This window comes from Rhinopithecus roxellana, chromosome 11, assembly GCF_007565055.1.
Source record: "Rhinopithecus roxellana isolate Shanxi Qingling chromosome 11, ASM756505v1, whole genome shotgun sequence".
Lineage (NCBI taxonomy): Eukaryota > Metazoa > Chordata > Mammalia > Primates > Cercopithecidae > Rhinopithecus > Rhinopithecus roxellana.
Window position 1 is genome coordinate 47,300,501 of NC_044559.1, and position 19,322 is coordinate 47,319,822.

The window sequence follows — 19,322 nt, forward strand, 5'->3', positions numbered from 1 at the left end:
AATAGGGATGGATATGTATAACCATCTCTAAATGAATATAGATGTATAGCTATTGGAGACGTATAAAATATACTCTTTTAGTCACTAAGAAAAAATGAAGCCTCAAGTTAAAAAATTAAATAAATAAAATGAATATAGAATTTACCGATGCTCTTTAAGTCTGTTGCCAAGTTTTCTTTAGAACCAGCTTTGTGGTTTCTTACCAAAACACAGTTAGTAGAATATTGTAAGCTGTGTGGACTCCTTCACGTCCTATTTCTTTGCCCTTAAAAAAACAAAAATGGGAATGAGTACAGTGGCTCACGCCTATTGTACTTTGTGAGGCCGAGGAGGGAGGATCACTTGAAGTCAGGAGTTTGAGACCAGCCTGGCCAACGTGGTAAAACCCTGTCTCTACTAAAAATACAAAAATTAGCTGGGTGTGGTGTTGGGTCCCTGTAATCCCAGCTACTCGGGAGGCTGAGGCAAGAGAACAGCTTGAACCCGGGAGGCAGAGGTTGCAGTGAGCCTAGATCATACCACTGCACTTCACCCTGGGCAGCAGAGGTAGACTCTGTCTCAACAACAAAAGAAGAAAAATGAAAATGAAAAAGCAAGAGATGCGAGCAGTCACACTTCCTGGCCACCTAAGTCCCCAAGACATCCCCTGCAAGGATGTCTGCATGTATATTGGATCTTGGATGTATATTTGTAATTCTTTAACTAGAATTTCACTGACACCTCATAATCGAGCATCTTTAATTATTGGTCACTAATGTCGCTGAGTGTTACTTAGTTCTTCTGTCAGTCATCCACACATCCCATCTCTGAGACTGGTAGACCCGTCATTACTTTGAAGATGCCAGTTACTTCTCTTCATGGCCCCGTGACAAGGCTAATTAAATGCAGAGTGGGGTCCAGTATTTTTAAAATCTTGGTATCTGTTTTAGTCCAAAATGGAAATATAATTCTGATGTCTGCGTTCTGAAAGATCAATGCCTAGCGGTGGATTGGAGTTGGGGGGCCGGTCCCAATGGGGTTCTTCTGGGAGCTGAGCTGCAAGCTTGGCACAGACGTCAGTCAGCGCTGGTGTGGGGGGACTTGAGAGACAAGGCTGCCCGCGGAGCCCAGGAGGAGTGGGAGCACCTTGTGGACCTTTACGTAAGAAACACAAAGGTTTTATATAGAAATTGGGATTGGAGATGAGTGTACTTCGGTTGTGGAGAGGTTTTGAAGTCCTAGGAAGGGAACAGGACTCAGCACAGGCAGAAAATAGAAGACATTTCGTATCTCCGAGAGAGGAATGAAGGTCAATGATATTCCCGTTGTGAAATTGTAAAGAAAAATGATCAAAACCTTAGAAAGGATTAAAAATACGAGTACAGAAGGGGCCGGTGTGAAACCCTGGCTTGTAAATACTGGCGAGTTTGAGTTGGAAATGAAGGACTTATCCTCTGCCTTTGATGCAGATTCTCTTTGTTGCGACACTGAGTTGTCTGCTGAAAATATCCTCATTACTGAGCCATGTCGTATGAACTGGAGGACATTAAAATGTCAGAGGCAATGAAACTTGAAAATCTTGGTGCATTTTTCTAAATGTGCCCCCGCTTATTTTCTAGACTTAGTTATCATTTCTTTTCAGAGACATCAATTGTAGAAGCAATGCTGGGTTTTGCTCATGAAATTAAAGAGCCTATGCCATTTTCGTGGATAATTGTATGTCTCTGTAATGGTGATACTCACTAGTTACTTCTTCAGGCTCCAGTTCTAGAGAACTGACATCATTTTTAGGTGCTAAATTGCACATTGAAAGTGACTCTGAGGTTTCCTTACCTTAGGCCTTGTTAGGTGACTTCTGTGCCTTTCTGGTGGCTCCTGTGTGAAAAAGGTTTTAAAGTGTTTATGGAGATGTTCACCTTAAGAAATATAATTTTGATAGAAATATTATTGCTCAACCAGATGACATTTTCCAGTAAAGATGTAGAAATAATCCATTGGTTTTAATCTACTAACTAAGCTTTCTCCATCAGTGTTCATACACAGGGGGCTTTTTCAGAGGCAGCCCATTTTTTTTTTTTTTTTTTTTTTTTAACCGTTGTTTGGAAGGTTTGTCTGCCTGGAACAGTGCTATCTACTAGAAAGTTCTGGGATAATGAAACGGTCTTATGTCTATACTGTTTGATACAGTAACACTAGCCCCATGTGACTGTTGAGCACTCCAAGCATGGCAAGTGCAGCTGGGGGAAGTGAATTATTTATTCAGTGTTAATTAAATTTACTTTACCTTTTAATATATGTCTTTAATATATTGGCTAGTGTATTCATACCTCAGTTCTACATTATCATATTGTCTTTTTTGCTGAGGCTGGGCCCAGAAAGCTTTAAATCATGTTGATGATGCTTATTTGCTTATTCCCAAATTTGGGATATTTATTTATGTATTCGTTTGTTCTCATGAGATTACTATGGCTCAGATAGCACGTCTTCATGTCTTTTTGGGTAATGCTTTGTTTTAGCTAAAGACAAGTGACTTTCAAGTGATAGGAGTTGATTTTAATCATTATAGTGTTCAGTGTAGAAATGGAATTGTGTTTGACCAGCAAAAAATAAAAGTGAAGAACCGTGTAAGATGGTTTTGCAATTTATGTGAATTTATGGTTCTGATCTGAAGAGCTGGGTCCATTCGGCCATGTTGGACACAAGATGAAGTATCTTGAATTTTTAATGTGTGTGTGACACCTTTTGTGGAACAGATTTCTTAAAACAGTATTATGGTTTTTCAGAATTTCTACAAAGAAATTGAAAGAGAAGAAATGTACATAAGGTAGGTATGCATCACACTTGTTTGCATGTTAATTATAAATAATAATATATGTTGTATGTTTACCTGTGCTGAGAAATGTGTTATAGCCACAGAGGTTTACTTTGTAGAAAATTGTGAAACGTATAAGGTAGAGTTTGGTGGAGCTCCTGGATACATTCTCAGCCCTTGTGCAGGCCTCGTATTGTCCAGACTGGTGCTGAGTTCTTGGTGGTCACCTTTAGTCAACTCAGAAGCAAAACTACTGATAATTGTTTCACAGCGTTTTGTCCTTGTTGACCAACTCTTGCGGCCCTTTTGCAAAAAGATAATAAGCACATACATTTTAATGTTTCACAGTAAGTTATATGATCCAGTGAGAAATCCAGTTATAACTTTACCGGACATAGTTGAGTTATAATTTTTCAGTCTGCTGTTAGTTAATGGATGCCCTAGTCCCATGTTTTTTATGTCTTTCTTCCATGAAGAAGAGAAATGTTTTGCATTGCCTGCTGGATTTTGCTTCCCTACTTACCTTACTCCCTGAAGTGAGGGACTGTGATTGAGCCCCTCTCTCTTGGTTACTTCTAAAGTCTAGTGTCAAATAATTAGGAAGATTACCACTCTGGAGACTAGGAGAAGGATGTAACCTACGCAGCGTGAGTTTTTAGTGATGTGTTTATTACGCTGAGTGTGGTTGTCTAATTTTCTATTTCTAGGTTTTTTTATTTCTCCTTTTCAAAAACGTACTATATGAATTTAATAACTCAGTTACCTGTATTTCTTTATGGCAAAGAAATTCTTTTGATCACATTGACTGTAATCATTGGAGCTCTTTATTCTGGTGGATTTGTATTTTTACAGATTTTGTTGTGCATTTGGACTCAGTAGAAATGTAGGAAATCACAATGAAGCATTGGGTGTCTCATTAAAAATGTTTAAGGGAAAATGAAAAGGAATGAGAAATTTGAAGGAAAATTCTACTTTGTGTATCATCTTTATCTTTTTCCTGAGTTTTTCTTAGTGCTTTGTGTACCAAAAGTTTGTAAGGCATTATGAATTATGAACATTGTAAAAAGAAAGTATAGCTGTGATTTACTGTTGAACATAGAATTTAGCTCTTGCAATCCTCAACACAAATTATTTAGTGACATTTTAAGAACATACCTCTGTTTTATTGTCTCAGGTATTTGTACAAACTCTGTGACCTGCACAAGGAGTGTGATAACTACACCGAAGCGGCTTACACTTTGCTTCTCCATGCAAAGCTTCTTAAGGTAATGTCAATTACATGATGATTCTATTGTTACACATTCTAAGAGTATTGAGAATTTCATTTTTCCATGACAAATTCTAATAAGTATAACTTAAGGTTTTATGAAATTGGCTAAATAAATGCAAGGATATGATCAAAAAAATTTAGGAAGTGCTTTGGATAGAGATTTGTCCCTTCTGAATGCAGATCTAGTTAGATGTCATAGCAGGTGATCACCAAGCATTGTAAACTCCCATCACTTGGCTGTGAGCTGACAGCAAGTTAGAGATTCTACAATTCCTTGTTCAGGACTAGAGGACTCCAGGATGGTGAAGAACAATATCATGAAGGAATTTTCCTGGTAGTAACAACTAAGAGATAGGATGAGACACACCCCTAATTGTCTTAGTGAAGAGTTAGGGACCAGATCATGACTTTTCACTCTTATCAGTTCACGTTGAGACCTCCTGCTAGCGCTGTCTGCCTGATTCTAAAGAGTGTTGCTCCTAGCACAGGTCTGGCATGACAACTGTCAACTCTTAGTGGTTCTTTTATTACTCAGATAGCTTCAGACATTGACTTCCTTTGTTTACAGTGATGGATGGATGGATGGATGGATGGATGGATGGATGGATGGATGGATGGATGGATGGATAAATTGCTGTATAGCCTCTAGTTTTATATTTCACAACTTCAGCAAGTTATTAGATGATCTTGCTCATGACATCCTTATAAAAATTTGAAAAATTATGAACTGGATAAATAAGAACAGTTACAAGAATTAGAATTGAGTTTGGTGGCATTCCACAAAGACTACTCATTCAAGGAGTCATGTTTCCAAATCTAGGCCAGCCTCCCAAAAACCAAAAATGTAATGAAAGAGAACCAGAGAAAATTACATGAAATGGGTATTAAGTAGTGTCAATTAGGTAATAGGAGTTAGGGAAGACATTGTGTTCTGGAGTAAAACTCTGGTAAGACTCTTTCCATCTTTGGCCCGATCCTGAAATTTCTGCTAGCTTCTGTGACACAGATATACACAGGCTGCCCTAGAGACATTTGGGAGTGGAAATTGGCCTCTGCCTGGAAACAGCAGTGTCTGTTACAAATAAACACACAGAGCTCAGCTCCGTCTGGAGGCCTCATCAGTTGTCCTCCTGAGGCTGGCTGTCTGAGGACCCCTTTGGCCCCATGCCATGTAAGGCTCTCCCAAGGAGCATAATTTATGAGGATGGAGATTTCAGTTGGTACATCTGATACCAGCTCTCACACTATGAATGCTGACGGCCTTCATTTATTCGAAACTCAAATTTCAGTAACAAGGTGTTTTTGCAAAGGTGAAGATATTTCTTTTACCCCAGGGAAATTAAAATGGGGTTGACAAACTGCTCACTCAACCCTTACTCCGTCTCTCATAGAATGTAAACTTTTCTATGCATGTGTGAATGTAAAATATATATGTGTGCATAAAAGCATCATTTGTTTAATCATTGGATTTATTGAGTACAGATGGGTTTGTCACAAACGGCGTGATGGTTTGTTTCACAGCTCAAATCGATAGGTCCAATTGCATTATCATTTCCCCTGAGCTTCTGAATTTTCCGGTTTAATGGTGAATTCTACATAATCTCTCTCCATATCTTTTGCCCCATTACATTTTGCAATTTTTTCTAAGTATGTTTTGATATTACTGTAAATGTGAATTCATGCTATTTAATCAACTCACCAAAGGACATGATTTGTATCGTTGTGAAAATTCTTCAGTATGACAGATATATTACTGTTTGTTAACTGAAAATCCTCAAATAGAATCTTTTTTGGTTAGGTATATCTTTCGTCAAAACCAAGAGCGATAAAAGCTTTAGTTTTTCACCTAGCAATCACATGATTACATCTCCATGTGCAAGTGGAAGGCAGAGAGGATTTTTGCTTCCCTGGTCAATGTTTTCATTTGCAAAACTGATATAAAAATGCAAAGAAGTCATTTGGATTCTGAACTTGCTTGTTCTTAGTTTATTTTATTGTGGTTACATTTCAGAATCTAGTTTTACTTTGATTCTCCATCCTCCAATAAAAGTAGACCAATTACGTCATACAAACTTCAAAGTTACAGAGTTTGTCCAATTGTGATGGAGATAGGCAAGTTTAATTTTAAGGTGAAAAGCTTTGCAGACCACTTAAAGGCTTCTCACTCCTGCCTGACCTTCCTGGAAGGGGGGAGCCATTCAGGGCCCGTGCCCACTGCCTGGGAGACCTGATGTCTAGCAGAGGTGCCCCCCGGCCCATGGTTTCAGGAAAGTGGGGAGGGGTATGTGCTAAGACAGTAAGCAGCTGATGGAGCCTTGCCCCATTGCCCAGACCCCAGCTTCCCACTTAGCGCCTTATTTGCAGCACCCTCCGTGGCCTGGCTGAAAACAGGGTCATGCTCCCTCTCCTAGGACCAGCAATAAGCAAGCCCATGCTCACCCTGTCCTCCCGTGAGCCTCCAGGCTGCCCAGTGGGAGCATATGCCTCCTGCCCTGAGGTGCTCATGGAGTCTTTTTTTGCAGTGTTCTTTTTCTTGTTCTGTTTTTCTTCTTCTTCTTCTTGGAGAAGGGTCTTGCTCTATTGTCCAGGCTAGAGTACGGTGGCCCGATCCTAGCTCACACAGTGTTGTCCTATGTCATTATGCTCTAATGTAGAATTGCACCATCCTGGGGGTCAGGCGTCTTCCACCTCCTCTTTGACCTAGCTTGAGGCACACAGCAGGTCCTCATCAAATAGCTGCTGAATTTTATTGAACCCTATACTTAATGCCACTGATGTGTTGAGCCCAAGTTCAGGAGCTGACACGTTGTATCTGTCAAGTGGCCTTGCCTTCCCTCTGGCGTGTCTCCTCATGCATCTTCAGCTCACAGGCCGACTGCACTAATGCTGCCAGGAATACTGGCCAAGCCCTGACTCTGTGCCCAGCACCATGCCTATGGCTGATGGTGCAAAGACACCTCCCCATCCTTAAGGAGCTTGACAGCCTTTCCAGTCCCTTTCCATATACTGTCTTTGCTGTTGATTAAAATGCCAACCCACGCAACACTGAGACCAGAGCCCTGGGGTGCCGCCCTTGGGATGGCCCTGGATCACCTGGTTCCTGATTTGTCCCGGGATATTAGGAGGTGGCATTTGCAAGCTGCCAGTTCTGTGCTTTCCAGAACCTGCTGGGTTTTTCTTTTGTGTGAACCCCACTGCAGCTCTGCCTCCCCCACGTCTTTTATGCCTGTCGGTGTGTCCAGACAGAGGCTCTGCCCTGGCAATCCCCAGCCTGTTGACAGCAGCCACACGTGTCTCCAGAACTGTGGCCCCCACATGTGTCTGACGCGAAGCTCCCACCATTCTGACATCCTTGGGTGTGTGTCTGCCTCGGGGCCGCTCATGCTCTGCTTCTCCCTTAGTGGTCGGAGGATGTGTGTGTGGCCCACCTCACCCAGCGGGACGGGTACCAGGCCACCACGCAGGGACAGCTGAAGGAGCAGCTCTACCAGGAAATCATCCACTACTTCGACAAAGGCAAGGTAAAAAGCAAACAAAAAGCAATTTTCCTTATTTTCCTCTTTCCTTGCACCTACCTGCAACGTTGTAAACACGTTTTCTTAGCATGTGATGTTTGCAGAACCAGAAATTTGTTACAAATTGTATATTGAAATGTTTTATGCATGTTCCTTCAGCTTACACTTAAAAGTAGAAATCTTAAAAAAAAAAAAAAAATCAATAGCTCTTTTATAGATGCTCTAAAAAAGCACCAAGTATTTTTATAACCCTTACCAGAGGGAACGAAGTCTGGAACACTGATTCGGAGGTGTTTCCGTGCCCACAGAGTTAATGTATTCCTTTGACATCTTGCATCTTTCTGTTGTCACGGAAGAATTAATCCCATGGTAGGATGGATATTGCTCCATCCTGGTGGCTTCTAGTTTAATTGGCTTAAACAAAATTATAGATTCCACTTGACTTCCACTAAAAGGAAACCTGCTGTCATTTTAATCAGCCAGTATTGTATTTGATCACTGTAGTTCTTGTGATTCATATATGCAGTAACTATTTAAAAAAAAAAAAAAAAAGATGTTTCAGTTTCAGAAGTTTTTAAAACCTGCCACCGAAGTGACATTGGAACTCCTTTGGTTTCATCAAGATTCCTAACTCATTTCAGAACCTGTTTTATTTTTTTTTCCTTTGAGAAAAGTGACTGGCACACTTTATGAAGGTACCGACGTTCACATCCTCGGGCTGCTGTAGCACAAACTGGGTGGCTTTCAACAACGGGAATGTATTCTCCTAGCTTCGTGCTGGGAGCTGCAAGCCTGATGTCACGGTGTTGGCGTGGTCACCCCCTCTGAAGACTGCAGGGGAGAATCTGCCCCGTGCCTTTTCCTTTGCATGTGTTGCTAGTGGTCCCTGGCACTGGTCAGGTGTAACTACGTCGCTCCAAGTTCTGCCTTCATCATGACAGGCCTTCTCCTCATGCGAGTCTCTGTCTCAATCTCCTTCTCCTTAGGAGGTACCAGTAGTTAGATGAGGACCCACTCTCCTCCAGCAGGTCCTCATCTTCCCTGATTACATCCAAATACCCTGTTTCCAAATAAGGTCAGAATCAGAAATACCAGGGGTTAGGACTTCAGATATTTCTGGGGACACAGTCCTACCCACAGTTACAATGACACCCGGGAGGGATGATGGCTGCCCCTTTTTGTGGCTGTTGACATAAACCAAACCCCATTGAAAACAATGACTTAACACAGTCCCCGTGGTCCCAAGCTTGGGATTCTGCTCACATTTGGAGTAAGCATTGCTGTGTCCTTTCTTTGTCCCTGCCATTCTTGACACAAGGAGAAAGTCTGAAGTTTTCAGAATGGCATGTGGGCTCCCAAAGGCTGCTTGGAAATGAGGATCAGAAATGTTCTGTGAATTACACCCAGTCCTGTAGTTCAGGGGTCCCCAAACCCCAGGTCCTCGGCCCCGGTGCAGTTCATGGCCTGTTAGGAACCAGGCTGCACAGCAGCAGGTGAGCGGCGGGTGAGCGAGCAAAGCTTCATCTGTTTTTACAGCTGTTCCCCATCGCCCGCATTACCACCTGAGCTCCACCTCCTGCCAGATCAGCAGCAGCATTAGATTCTCACAGGAGCGTGATCCCTGTTGTGAACTGTGCATGTGAGGGATCCAGGTGCCACCCTCTTTATGAGAATCTAATGCCTGATGATCTGTCACTGTCTCCCATCTTCCCCTGATGGGATCATCTAGTTGCAGGAAAACAACCTCAGGCTCCCACTGATTCTACATTATGGTGAGTTGTATAATTATTTCGTTATGTATTACACTGTAATAGTAATAGAAATAAAGTGCACGATAAATGTAATGCCCTTGAATCATCCTGAAACCATCCCCTACCTATCCTATTGCTCCATGGAAAAATTTTCCTCCCTGAAATCAGTCCCTGGTGCCAAAAAGGTTGGGGACCGCTGCTGTAGTGGAACACGATATATTTTTGTTCTCTGGAATGAGAAGCTTTGAGGATTAGGGCCAATTACTAAAATTATAGTAGGTTAGCCAGGAGAATCCTGTTTCTCAGCAAACTGGCAAAGAAATGGAGCAAATGCAGCCATCCCTTCCCTGCAGTGGCTTCTTGGCTCCATAGTGTTCTAGGGAAGGGTGAGCAGTGCTACTGAATGGGCAGGGCAGGAGGCAGGGACCCTGGGGTGGCCGGGAGGCCCAAGGGCCAGAGGTCATGGGACTGAAGGCATGTGTGCATTTGTTGATGGCCGTTGCCGGGCTCTCTTTGTGGCAGCACATCCTCTGACCAGCGTTGGCTCCCACGACCTCTCCACCATCATTCCCTCCCTTGCCCTCTGCCTTCCAGCCACACTGGCCCTTCTACGTCCTGAAATGCACCAGCCCTTTCCTGCCACTGCCCAGCGGGTTTCTGCTGCGCTGCCTTGAGGACATTGCTTGAGTCAGTTTTCCTTTTGCTGCCTGTACCATTCTGTCACTTGAATTAGCTTTTACTAAGCCAGGCTTTCTCATGCTGGGCACGACTGGCATTCGGGGCTACCTGTTTCTTTGTGGTAGAGGACCACGCGTGCATGGTGGACTCAAGGCATGTCTCCCTGCTGTGCCCTGGGCTTACTCCTTCCTGTGTCAGCTTAAATGTCACCTCTTCTCCAGCCACGGAAACATCCTCTTTTCTCCTTTTTGGCACCTACTATCATTTGCAATGATAGATTTGCTTGTGTGTTTCTTTAATGAGTTCCCCAGTAGGCTCTGAGCTCTGTGAAGACAGAGCCTCACACGTCAATTCCCCACCACGCATCTAATGCTCGGAACAGTGCCTGGCAGACAGCGCGTGCTCATTACATTACGGACGTGTGTGGAAAGAATGAACAGATGAATGAAAAGTCAACATTTAACATGCTTCCTGACATATGAGAAATGCTCATGGATGGCAGGACAGGTGGCCTTCAATAAATGATAAATCAAAAAACAAAGTCTTTTTTTTTCTTTTTTCTTTTCTTTCTTTTTTTTTTTTTTTTTAAGCAAAGGTAGCCAAATATCTTTTTCTACGTTGTGATAGTTCATCAAAAAAAATCACATGGAGGGGCAAAACGAATGTATTTGGTTCAGAACAGTGGTTCTCAACTGAGATCTGCAGGAGGTATTGTGGGTTTTCCTGACTGGGGGAAGAGAAGGTGCTGCTAACCCTCCAGTAGTGCACACATGGCGCCCACACCAGAAAGAAATAGACCAGAATCCCTGTCGTGTCCGGGTTGAGAAAGCCCGCCTTAGAAAAAATAAATTCAAGTGACAAAATGGGATGGGCAGCTAAAGGAAAACTGACTCATGGATTGTTCTCAGATGTCCCTGTGTTTTGGTGGAGACAGAACAAGGGCTATGGCAAAGTGATCTTTGGCTGGCCTTGAATCAGAATGAGTTTCAGGAGGATTTTCTTCATAGTAGCTGTATTGATAAAACCAATGGAAAAGCCACTTCTGAAAATCCATAATATTTCCACGAGAATGTTAAAAAGGAACAAAGCCTCCTTATCCCTCTAAAACTAAAGTGAGACAAAGAACGGATGCTGGAAAGAATTTGATAAAATGAAATTTGAAGTATCTGAGTGATCAGCTGCAAGGCAAAAAATTCATTTTAACATCAACAAGTATTACATTTTCTGGGAAAAAGAGCAGTCGGAAATAATTCATCTTCTGTAGCAGTCTGGATGGCCTGCGCTAGAGTTTGAACCTCTCCCAATCTCCATGGCTCCAAACAGCGCAGGAGTGTTTCTCATACATGCTCCAGGTCCTCCTTTTCACTTGGAACCCAGATAAGCAGAGGTTCCGCCACACAGGGACACAGCCAGAGAGGACAGCAAGGAGTCGCCTGCCCTGGGGCTTCTGCCTCAGAATGACAGTGTTCATGTCATTGGCTGAAGCAGATCATATGGTCACCACAGACTTCAAGGGGTGGAGCAGTGCCCTTAGGGGCAGGTGAGTGTGAGCGGCACCCACGTGCACCACACAGCTCGTTAGACAGGTGAGTCGGGTTCCAATCAAGAGCACAATCCAATCTAGATTAACAAAAGTTCATCTAGAAATCCCGTAAGTATGCATGTATTCTGAGAAAGACAACGTCCACTCTAGTCTCCCAAATAACTCGGCTTCCCCACAACTAGAAATGTGAGAACAGCATCTCATAAAACTTACTGGACCTCAGTGCTCATTTCTCCATCGTGGAGTTTCTTTCTTCTGTTAGAGAGGGGGCTTAGGTAGGCAGGATCCTGCAGGAGAAGCAGCCTGAGAGAATGAGCTCCTGACCCCCGTGACTGTGATGTGGGGAATCCCACCAGTGGCCAGTGCAGGAGGGAGGGGGTCACAGTAGAACCTCAAAGTGTGACATTTTGTGCCAGACTTAGAATCACTTTTGTTTAAGAAAGAAGGCTGAGGCCTGAGTATCCCTGGCTGCTTTGCGGATGGGCCATCATTTGAGAAATAACATCCTCCTGCCTTTCCTAAATGCAGTGGGATAAGACAAAGGCCATGACTGAAGGTTGAGAAGCCTGAAGTTGGAACGGCCCAGGGCATGGCTTTCCACACTCCATTCCCAGATTGCAATTATCTTGGGGGAAAAATATTTTTTAAATGGTCCACAGGTCATCACAGGCCTTAACTGGCAGGTGACACAGCCCAAGGAAACTTGAAGGGGAGCCTTGATTGGTGTGGGGCCCTGATATGGTTTGGATCTGGGTCCCTGCCCAAATCCCAAGTCATTGTAATCTCCAGTGTTGGAGGTGGGGCCTGGTGGGAGGTGTTTGGGTCATAAGGGTAGATTTCCTTCTTGGTGCTGTGTCGTGAGAGTGAGTGAGTTCTCGTGAGATCTGGCTTGTTCAAAACTGTGTGAGACCGGCTGGGACACGGTGGCTCACGCCTGTAATCCCAGCACTTTGGGAGGCTGAGGCGGGCAGATCACCTGAGGTCAGGAGTTTGAGACCAGTCTGGCCAATATGGCAAAACCCTGTTTCTACTGAAAATACAAAAATTAGCTGGGCGTGGTGGCAGGCATCTGTAATCCCAGCTACTTGGGAGGCTGAGGCTTGAGAATCGCTTGAACCTGGGAGGTGGAGGTTGCAGTGAACCAAGATCCAGCCGCTGCACTCCAGCCTGGGTGACAGAGACTCCATCTCAAAAAAAAAAAAAAAAAAAAGTGTGTGGGACCTCCCTGCCTTCTGCTCTCAGCCCTGCGCCTGCCATGTAAGATGCCTGCCCCTGTTGCCTTCCGCCATGAGTATAAGCTCCCTGGGGCCTCCCCAGAAGCAGATGCTGCCATGCTTCCTGTACAGCCTGTGGAACTGTGAGCTGATTAAACCTCTTTTCTTTATAAATTAGTCTTAGATGTCTATTTAAGCCCTCTAAGCAGCTGAGCACCAGAGAAACCAGCTCCCAATCAACGGGTAGGACTCTAACCCTCACTGTTGTCCAGTACTGAGTCCTGAACCACATGCGGCCATTGGGCCCACGTGAACCATGTTTCTAAGACGAAGTACAAAAAAACAAATGTTCTTATGGGCTGAGTTGCATCCCCGCAAAATTCCTATGTTGAAGTCCTAACCTTCAGTGTTTCAAAATGTGACTGTATTTGGAGGTAGGGTCTTTAAAGAGGTAATTAAGGTAAAATGAGGTCATTAGGGTGGGTCCTAATTCAATCTGACTGGTATCCTTATAAGAAAGGAGATTAGGATGCAGACACACCCAGAGGGAAGACCATGTTGAGGATACAGCAAGAAGGCGGACGTCCACAAGCCAAGGAGAGAGGACTCAGAGGAAACCAGCCCTGCAGACACTTTGATGGCAGAATCCTGGCCTCCAGAACAGTGAGGAAGTGAATGAATGTGATTTGAGGCCCCCAGTACCCAGTCAGTGCCTCATTATGGCAGCTCTGGCAAACTAATACCCACACCAAGTGTCTCATTTATTTGTTTGTGTAGATTTCATGTTGAAATAGTAATATTTTAGATAGAGTCGATAGTACTAAAAATAGTTTTACTCTTTAAAAAGTAGCAGCTAGGAAATGCGACATTCACAGATGTGGCTCCTCTTGGGTTCCTGTTGGACGGTGCTGCTCTGAGTCAAAGACTTTGCTCTTTTTGAGCGCCAAGAACATCATCAGACCAGCACAGCCGCCCACATTCGGCTGGGAAGCGGAAGCTGCCCACTGTGGGGCCTCACGCGCTGCCGGAATTGCCTGCGTGCCTGTTGGTATCTACTCCGTATACTACATGGATATTTAAAAAGCTAAAGATCTCTAAAAGAGTTACAAAATGGGGACCCAAGTCTGGAAAGAATAAAATATATGTGGAAATGGCAAGGAAGAAAGCATGATCAAGCGTGATCACAAGCACCAAGATACGATGTTTTTTGTCCTTTGACTCAAAGTCATTTCCGTAGCAGTGAGACAGCTGTCAAAGAGTACGGCAGTTACCAGTGGGAACCTGGAGGGAAGGGGGACTTGGGAGCTCTCACATAGCCCTGAAGGAAATACAGATGAGGCAAATAGGAGAGAGGTAGAAAGAGGTAGCTGTGAAGATAAAGTGTAAGAAATCAAGAAAAAGCAGCATCTTCTTGTTGGAGCAAGAGAGAGTTTTCCGAAACCTATTTTATTATTAAAATTTAGAATTTTGCCCCTCGGTGATGTTGTTTTCATTTGTGCTTTGGACAAATCCCATTACAATCTCATTTTTCATTTCCCGGGCTTAGCAAGGATCAGTCACGTTTGCTCCTCGGGATCTGTCTATCCACGTGCCTCAGGGAATATGAGCCTTCCTCGCTGACAGACTGGCTCTAAGATTGGCACCATCTTGGCCCAGTTCTACCTGGGGCACTTTTGAACAACTCGGGCATCTGGGCAGAAGCCCTGCTGCTAGATCCAGTTTACTTTGTGTCTCCTTGTAAGTTCTCGGTCCCTCTCACCTGGGTCTGTCTGAGATGCCTACCCACTCCTTCCAAAGGCCCCATGCCTGTCTCCACCCTTCTGCTCCTGCAGATAGATACCAGTCTGGTTTCTAATAATGTGGCCTCTGAATCACAGCGTGAACTGCTTCAAAGATGCCCAAACCTCAGGGATTCCCCCATCTCCTCTGCAGGCGATCCAGGCCTCTCACCTGGCATGAGGCTTCTTAGAGTAGGAATCGAACCTCCAGATGTACCCTCTCATCACCCACAGCATCTGGCCTTCTTCTGAACATGCCCTCTGATCCCCAAGCCCTTGCATCTTCCCATGGTCTGTCCCGGCATGGCCCAGCTGCTGCTTGCTGCTGTCTCGTGTGACGGCTGCCATGACGGCTGCCTTCTCGCCTTCTGGGCGTATTTCACTGCTCTCAAATGTTCTTGGCTTTTGGAGTTCACTGGGGAATCTTGTTAAAAATCCAGATTTTGATTCAGCTGGTCTGGGGTGGGGCCCAAGGCTCTGCATTTCTGAGAAGCTCCCAGGTGATGTCCCAGCTGCTCTAGCAACCATCCCTGAGTCCCCAGGGCCCGTGCTGACATAAGCTCCTAAGAGCAGAGGCAGTGGCTGTGGCTGCCACCTCTGGATCTCCCTCTGAGGGATCTGTGCCGTGGCCTGGGCTCCACTCCATTTTTGTAAAATTGCTTTTTAAGGAGTGGTTTTAGGCTCAAAGCAGAATTGAACAGTGAGTACAGCCAGGTCCCAGACACCCCCTGCCCACACACATACACAGGCATGGGACTTTCAAGGTGGTCGTTTGTTAGTGAGATGAGCACATTCTGGCCAGCACTTGAGCAAACAGCACACAATCAAGAAGGTGGCCGTCACTCAGACTTTCCACAAAGTTCCTTATTTGGGGCATATTTTGTTTGTTACAGATCTTGCTTCCTGACCCAGACTGAGTCCCTGGGAGAGCGCAAGGCCATGCCTCCCACCTGCCCCCAGCGCCGGGCCGGGGGCAGATCCCACCCCACTCTGCCACGTGCCGCATCACAGCCGGGTTTTATCAGGGTGCTCCTTTCCCAAGGCTAACACTAACTTGACTTTAGCACCATGTTCACTGCAATGGTTATGGATCAGACGGAGACAGATTCTTGCAAGACCAGGGCTAGATTTTCCTGTCTAGAATCTTATATGTTAAAAATAACAATCTTCCGTCCGAATGATTACAGCAGTTTATTAAGTGAGCGAACGGGCAGACAAGCATGCAGGACAGTCAGCATCCACAGAACTTACCGACCTGGCTGATGGCGCCACGTGCACCAGGCTCACATCCTGAGCATGTGCCCGCAGCCCTTGGAGTGTTTATATCACAAGAATTTCCTTGGTTCGATCTTACATGTATTTCATTTTAGGGGAAAAAAATGCAATTCCAGTTTTAAAAATGTATTGGAGTAAGGAGACTTAAGACCTCAGTTAAGCTTGGAGACTGGTGATCACTGGGGCTTGCAAGATGATAAAATGGAAGCCGAGTGGGACATCAGTCTGGCAAAACCGTGACCCAGCTACAGCTCCACTGACCCAGCCTGTCTCCTCGTGGTCCGTTCCCGTATGCAATTAAGGAAATCTTCATTTACATACTTACTCTGTGGAAAGGATATACATCCTAGAGCTCATTCATTGTTTGAAATATCTACAGCCTCCTAGGGCAAATAGGGGCTTCCAGAATCCAGGACAAGCTTGCCTCCGGACAAGGCCGAGCAGGCTGTTAAGGGTGCGGGGGTCCCCATCCCAGGCCCCCTGCGATGGCGTCTCTCTTTGCTCCCCGGGAGACCAGGGGCGCCAGGGAGAGATGGGAATCGGGTGATATTAAAGTTTCTCTGCCTTTGTGCTTAGAAACCAGCAAGGCAGAATGGATGTGCTGCTGTTTTATATTGGACACTGGCTTTATGAATGATGTTCTGTTATCTTTCTGTATTTCTTCCCCAAGGAATCATTCTTCTATTTTTACTTTTCCACCGTTTTTTAAAGTTTTGAATGTCTTTCAGCCTAGCTCTTGGTTTCTTAATCTTTTTCTCTGCAAAATGTCATTTCCATCTGTTTCCATTTTCATTCTTTTACTTTTCTTCCTTCCCGAGCTAATAATGACTCCTTGCTCCTTTTCCGTTCCATTCTTACCGCCCGCCTGAGCGTCCCCCAAAAGCCTTCTGTTCGGTTTTATCATGGCAGACCAGTGTTCTTTTCTGAAGATGCTCTGAATTGTCTGTCTTATTGTGTTTGGTTGAGGCCTAGTAATTTTCAATAAAGCCCTTAATCCAAGTACTTCACTGAAAATTGCCAGGCTTCTCTGTGGAGGATGAGAGTCAAAAATAGACGTCCTCCGCTAAGGAAAGTGCAGTCAGAGTGAGGCAGTCAGTATTAGCCAACACCAGCCACCTCTGAAATCAAGAAACAGCCTGGCAGGTTGACAAATGCGATACATAATTTATAGCCCAAGTGATATATGAAGCCCCGTGATGATTTTCAGCTGGAGCTCTGTTTTATTTTCCCTTAAAATAACCTTCCCTTGACAAAGTTCACACTTTGCCTTGCACCAAAGTTTAAAAAAAAAAAAAAAAAAAAAAAGCATCTTGCATCATTGTGTAAACTAAAAATAGGAGTTTGGAGCAAATTTCCATTTTTGGTCAAATGTTTGCATCTCTTTTCCAGGTATTTGGGTGAAATTTTCTCATCCTTTAAGTTTCTCTTTGGAAACACAGTTGTTATTAAGAGGGATTGCAGGTCAACATAATGGAGCCTTCATATGGGTTTCTTGTTGGCATTTCTAGAATTTTTGAAAATGTGGTATTAGCAGAACCTATTCAGCCAGCATTTGGCCTGAATATTCAGAAAGATCATATACAGTAATTTATGATGAAAGCATGAGAAAGTCCATTTTCGAGTCAGTAACAACACTGCTCCCTTAGTTCATGTGGGATCACTAACAGGCTTTTCCACTCAAAGCCCAAAGTGTGCCCAGTGCCATCCTGCACCATGAAATATCCAGATGGAGCCAGGCCCACCTCGAGGCAATTCTACCATCAGGGCTGTTGTATGAGCAGATAAATAACAACACCCACCTTCCGCCCATCACACAGGTGGGCGCTGGCTCTCCCTATCTCACAGGTGAGGAGTGATGCCTGCTTTTGGAGAGCTGGAGAAGACTTCACAGAGATGGTCATATTTAGTGCTTCTTGAAGAGTGAAATTAAGTTTGCCAGATGATGGCTGGAAGGATCGGGAATTCCAGAGTGTGAGAATAGCACCAGAAGGGGAAGAGCTACTGATGACATCTCGCTTTTCCAGGGAAGTAGAGCCATCCTGGGAGATAGCAATGCGGGGGACTGCCTTCGTCCCTTCATGCTCCTGTAACAAAATGCCACAGACGGGGTGGTTATAAACCACAAATTCATATCTCACCGTTCTGGACCTGGGAATTCCTAGATCAAGGCACTCGCAGATCTGATGTCTGGAGAGGGCTTTCTGCCTGCTCCACAATGTTGCCTTCTCTGTGTCATCATGTCCTGGCAGGTGTGAGGGCACTCTCCCGGGCCTCTGTTTTGAGGCCACTCATCCTCACTCATTCGTGAGGGCTCCATCCTCCTGACCTAATCACCCTCAAAGGCCTCATCTCCTAATGCCAACACCTTGAAGCTGAGGATTTCAGCCTGTGAATTTGGGAGAGACAGAAACATTCAGAGCATAGCAAGGACATTGGAGCTAGTTTGCCAGTGGCCCTGTATTGTCTCCTGAAGATTTGGCTTACAAGGACCCAGTGGAAATTTCATGAAAGTAGAAAATAATGACATCATTTTCCTCTTTTCAGGGAGTAATTCTGGCAACATGGTGGCAGCAGACTTAAATGAGGGAGGGTGGGGGCCAGAGACCAGACGAGGGATGGGGCATTGGGCCAGGCCTGAGCCCCTCAGAGCCAGTGGCAGATGGAAGTGATGTCATGCGACTTCAAGGTAGCTAATTCCACAGTGCCAAAGACCCTTGAACAGGGTCAGAGTCAGAAAAGCAAGTGCCAGGAGTGACTGGGGCCACCACTGGCCTGGAAGCCCAGAGTTCTTGCTGGGAGGAAGATGTACGGAGAAAATGCTCCACTTGCTGCAGAGAGCAGATGGGGTCCTTTCCTCCGTTCAGCATTGAGCAAGGCAGCGAGGGTGCATACGGAGCAGTCCTGTGCAGGGCATTTAAAGGAGGGGGTCAAGAAAGGGAGAAAGGAGCAGGGTCACAGCTGCAGTGATGCTGCGTGCATAGAGAGTCCTGGGCCAGGTCACAACTGCAGTGATGCTGTGTATATAGAGAGTCCTGGGCCAGGTCACAGCTCCAGTGATGCTGGATACATAGAGAGTCCTGGGTCAGGTCAGCTGCAGTGATGCCGAGTGTGTAGAGAGAGAGTCTTGGGCCAGATCACAGCTGCAGTGATGCTGGGTGTGTAGACAGCCCTTGACTAGGTCACAGCTGCAGTGATGCTGTGTACATAGAGAGTCCTGGGCCAGGTCACAGCTGCAGTGATGCTGGGTGCATAGAGAGCCCTGGGCCAGGTCACAGCTGCAGTGATACTTGGCAGCTCCCCACCCTGTGCCCTGGATTCCCCCCAATCCCAGAACATCTCACCAGCACATCTGCACTCTTCCCTTGCAGCAACCACGTGTTGTTCTGTCAGCTCCCACCCTCCCACCTGCAACCAGCCATTATTGCTCTCATCTTTAAGGAGAGTTCTTTCTTGTTCCAACTCCCCTGTCCAGCCACTGCCCATTTCTCCTCCTCTTTCTACAACACT

At 45.1% G+C, this 19,322-nt stretch overlaps 1 protein-coding gene across 3 annotated transcripts in view; it reads left to right on the top strand.

Annotated features, from left to right (window-relative positions):
* DOCK1 (dedicator of cytokinesis 1) overlaps positions 1 to 19,322 on the top strand; it is a 548,347-nt gene that overhangs the window by 472,319 nt on the left and 56,706 nt on the right. For all 3 annotated transcript variants that reach the window (XM_030941069.1, XM_030941070.1, XM_030941071.1), the window contains exons 36-38: positions 2,763 to 2,803; positions 3,966 to 4,056; positions 7,463 to 7,582. In XM_030941069.1, coding sequence (XP_030796929.1) covers positions 2,763 to 2,803; positions 3,966 to 4,056; positions 7,463 to 7,582 — 252 coding nt within the window. The remainder of the gene's footprint in view (positions 1 to 2,762; positions 2,804 to 3,965; positions 4,057 to 7,462; positions 7,583 to 19,322) is intronic.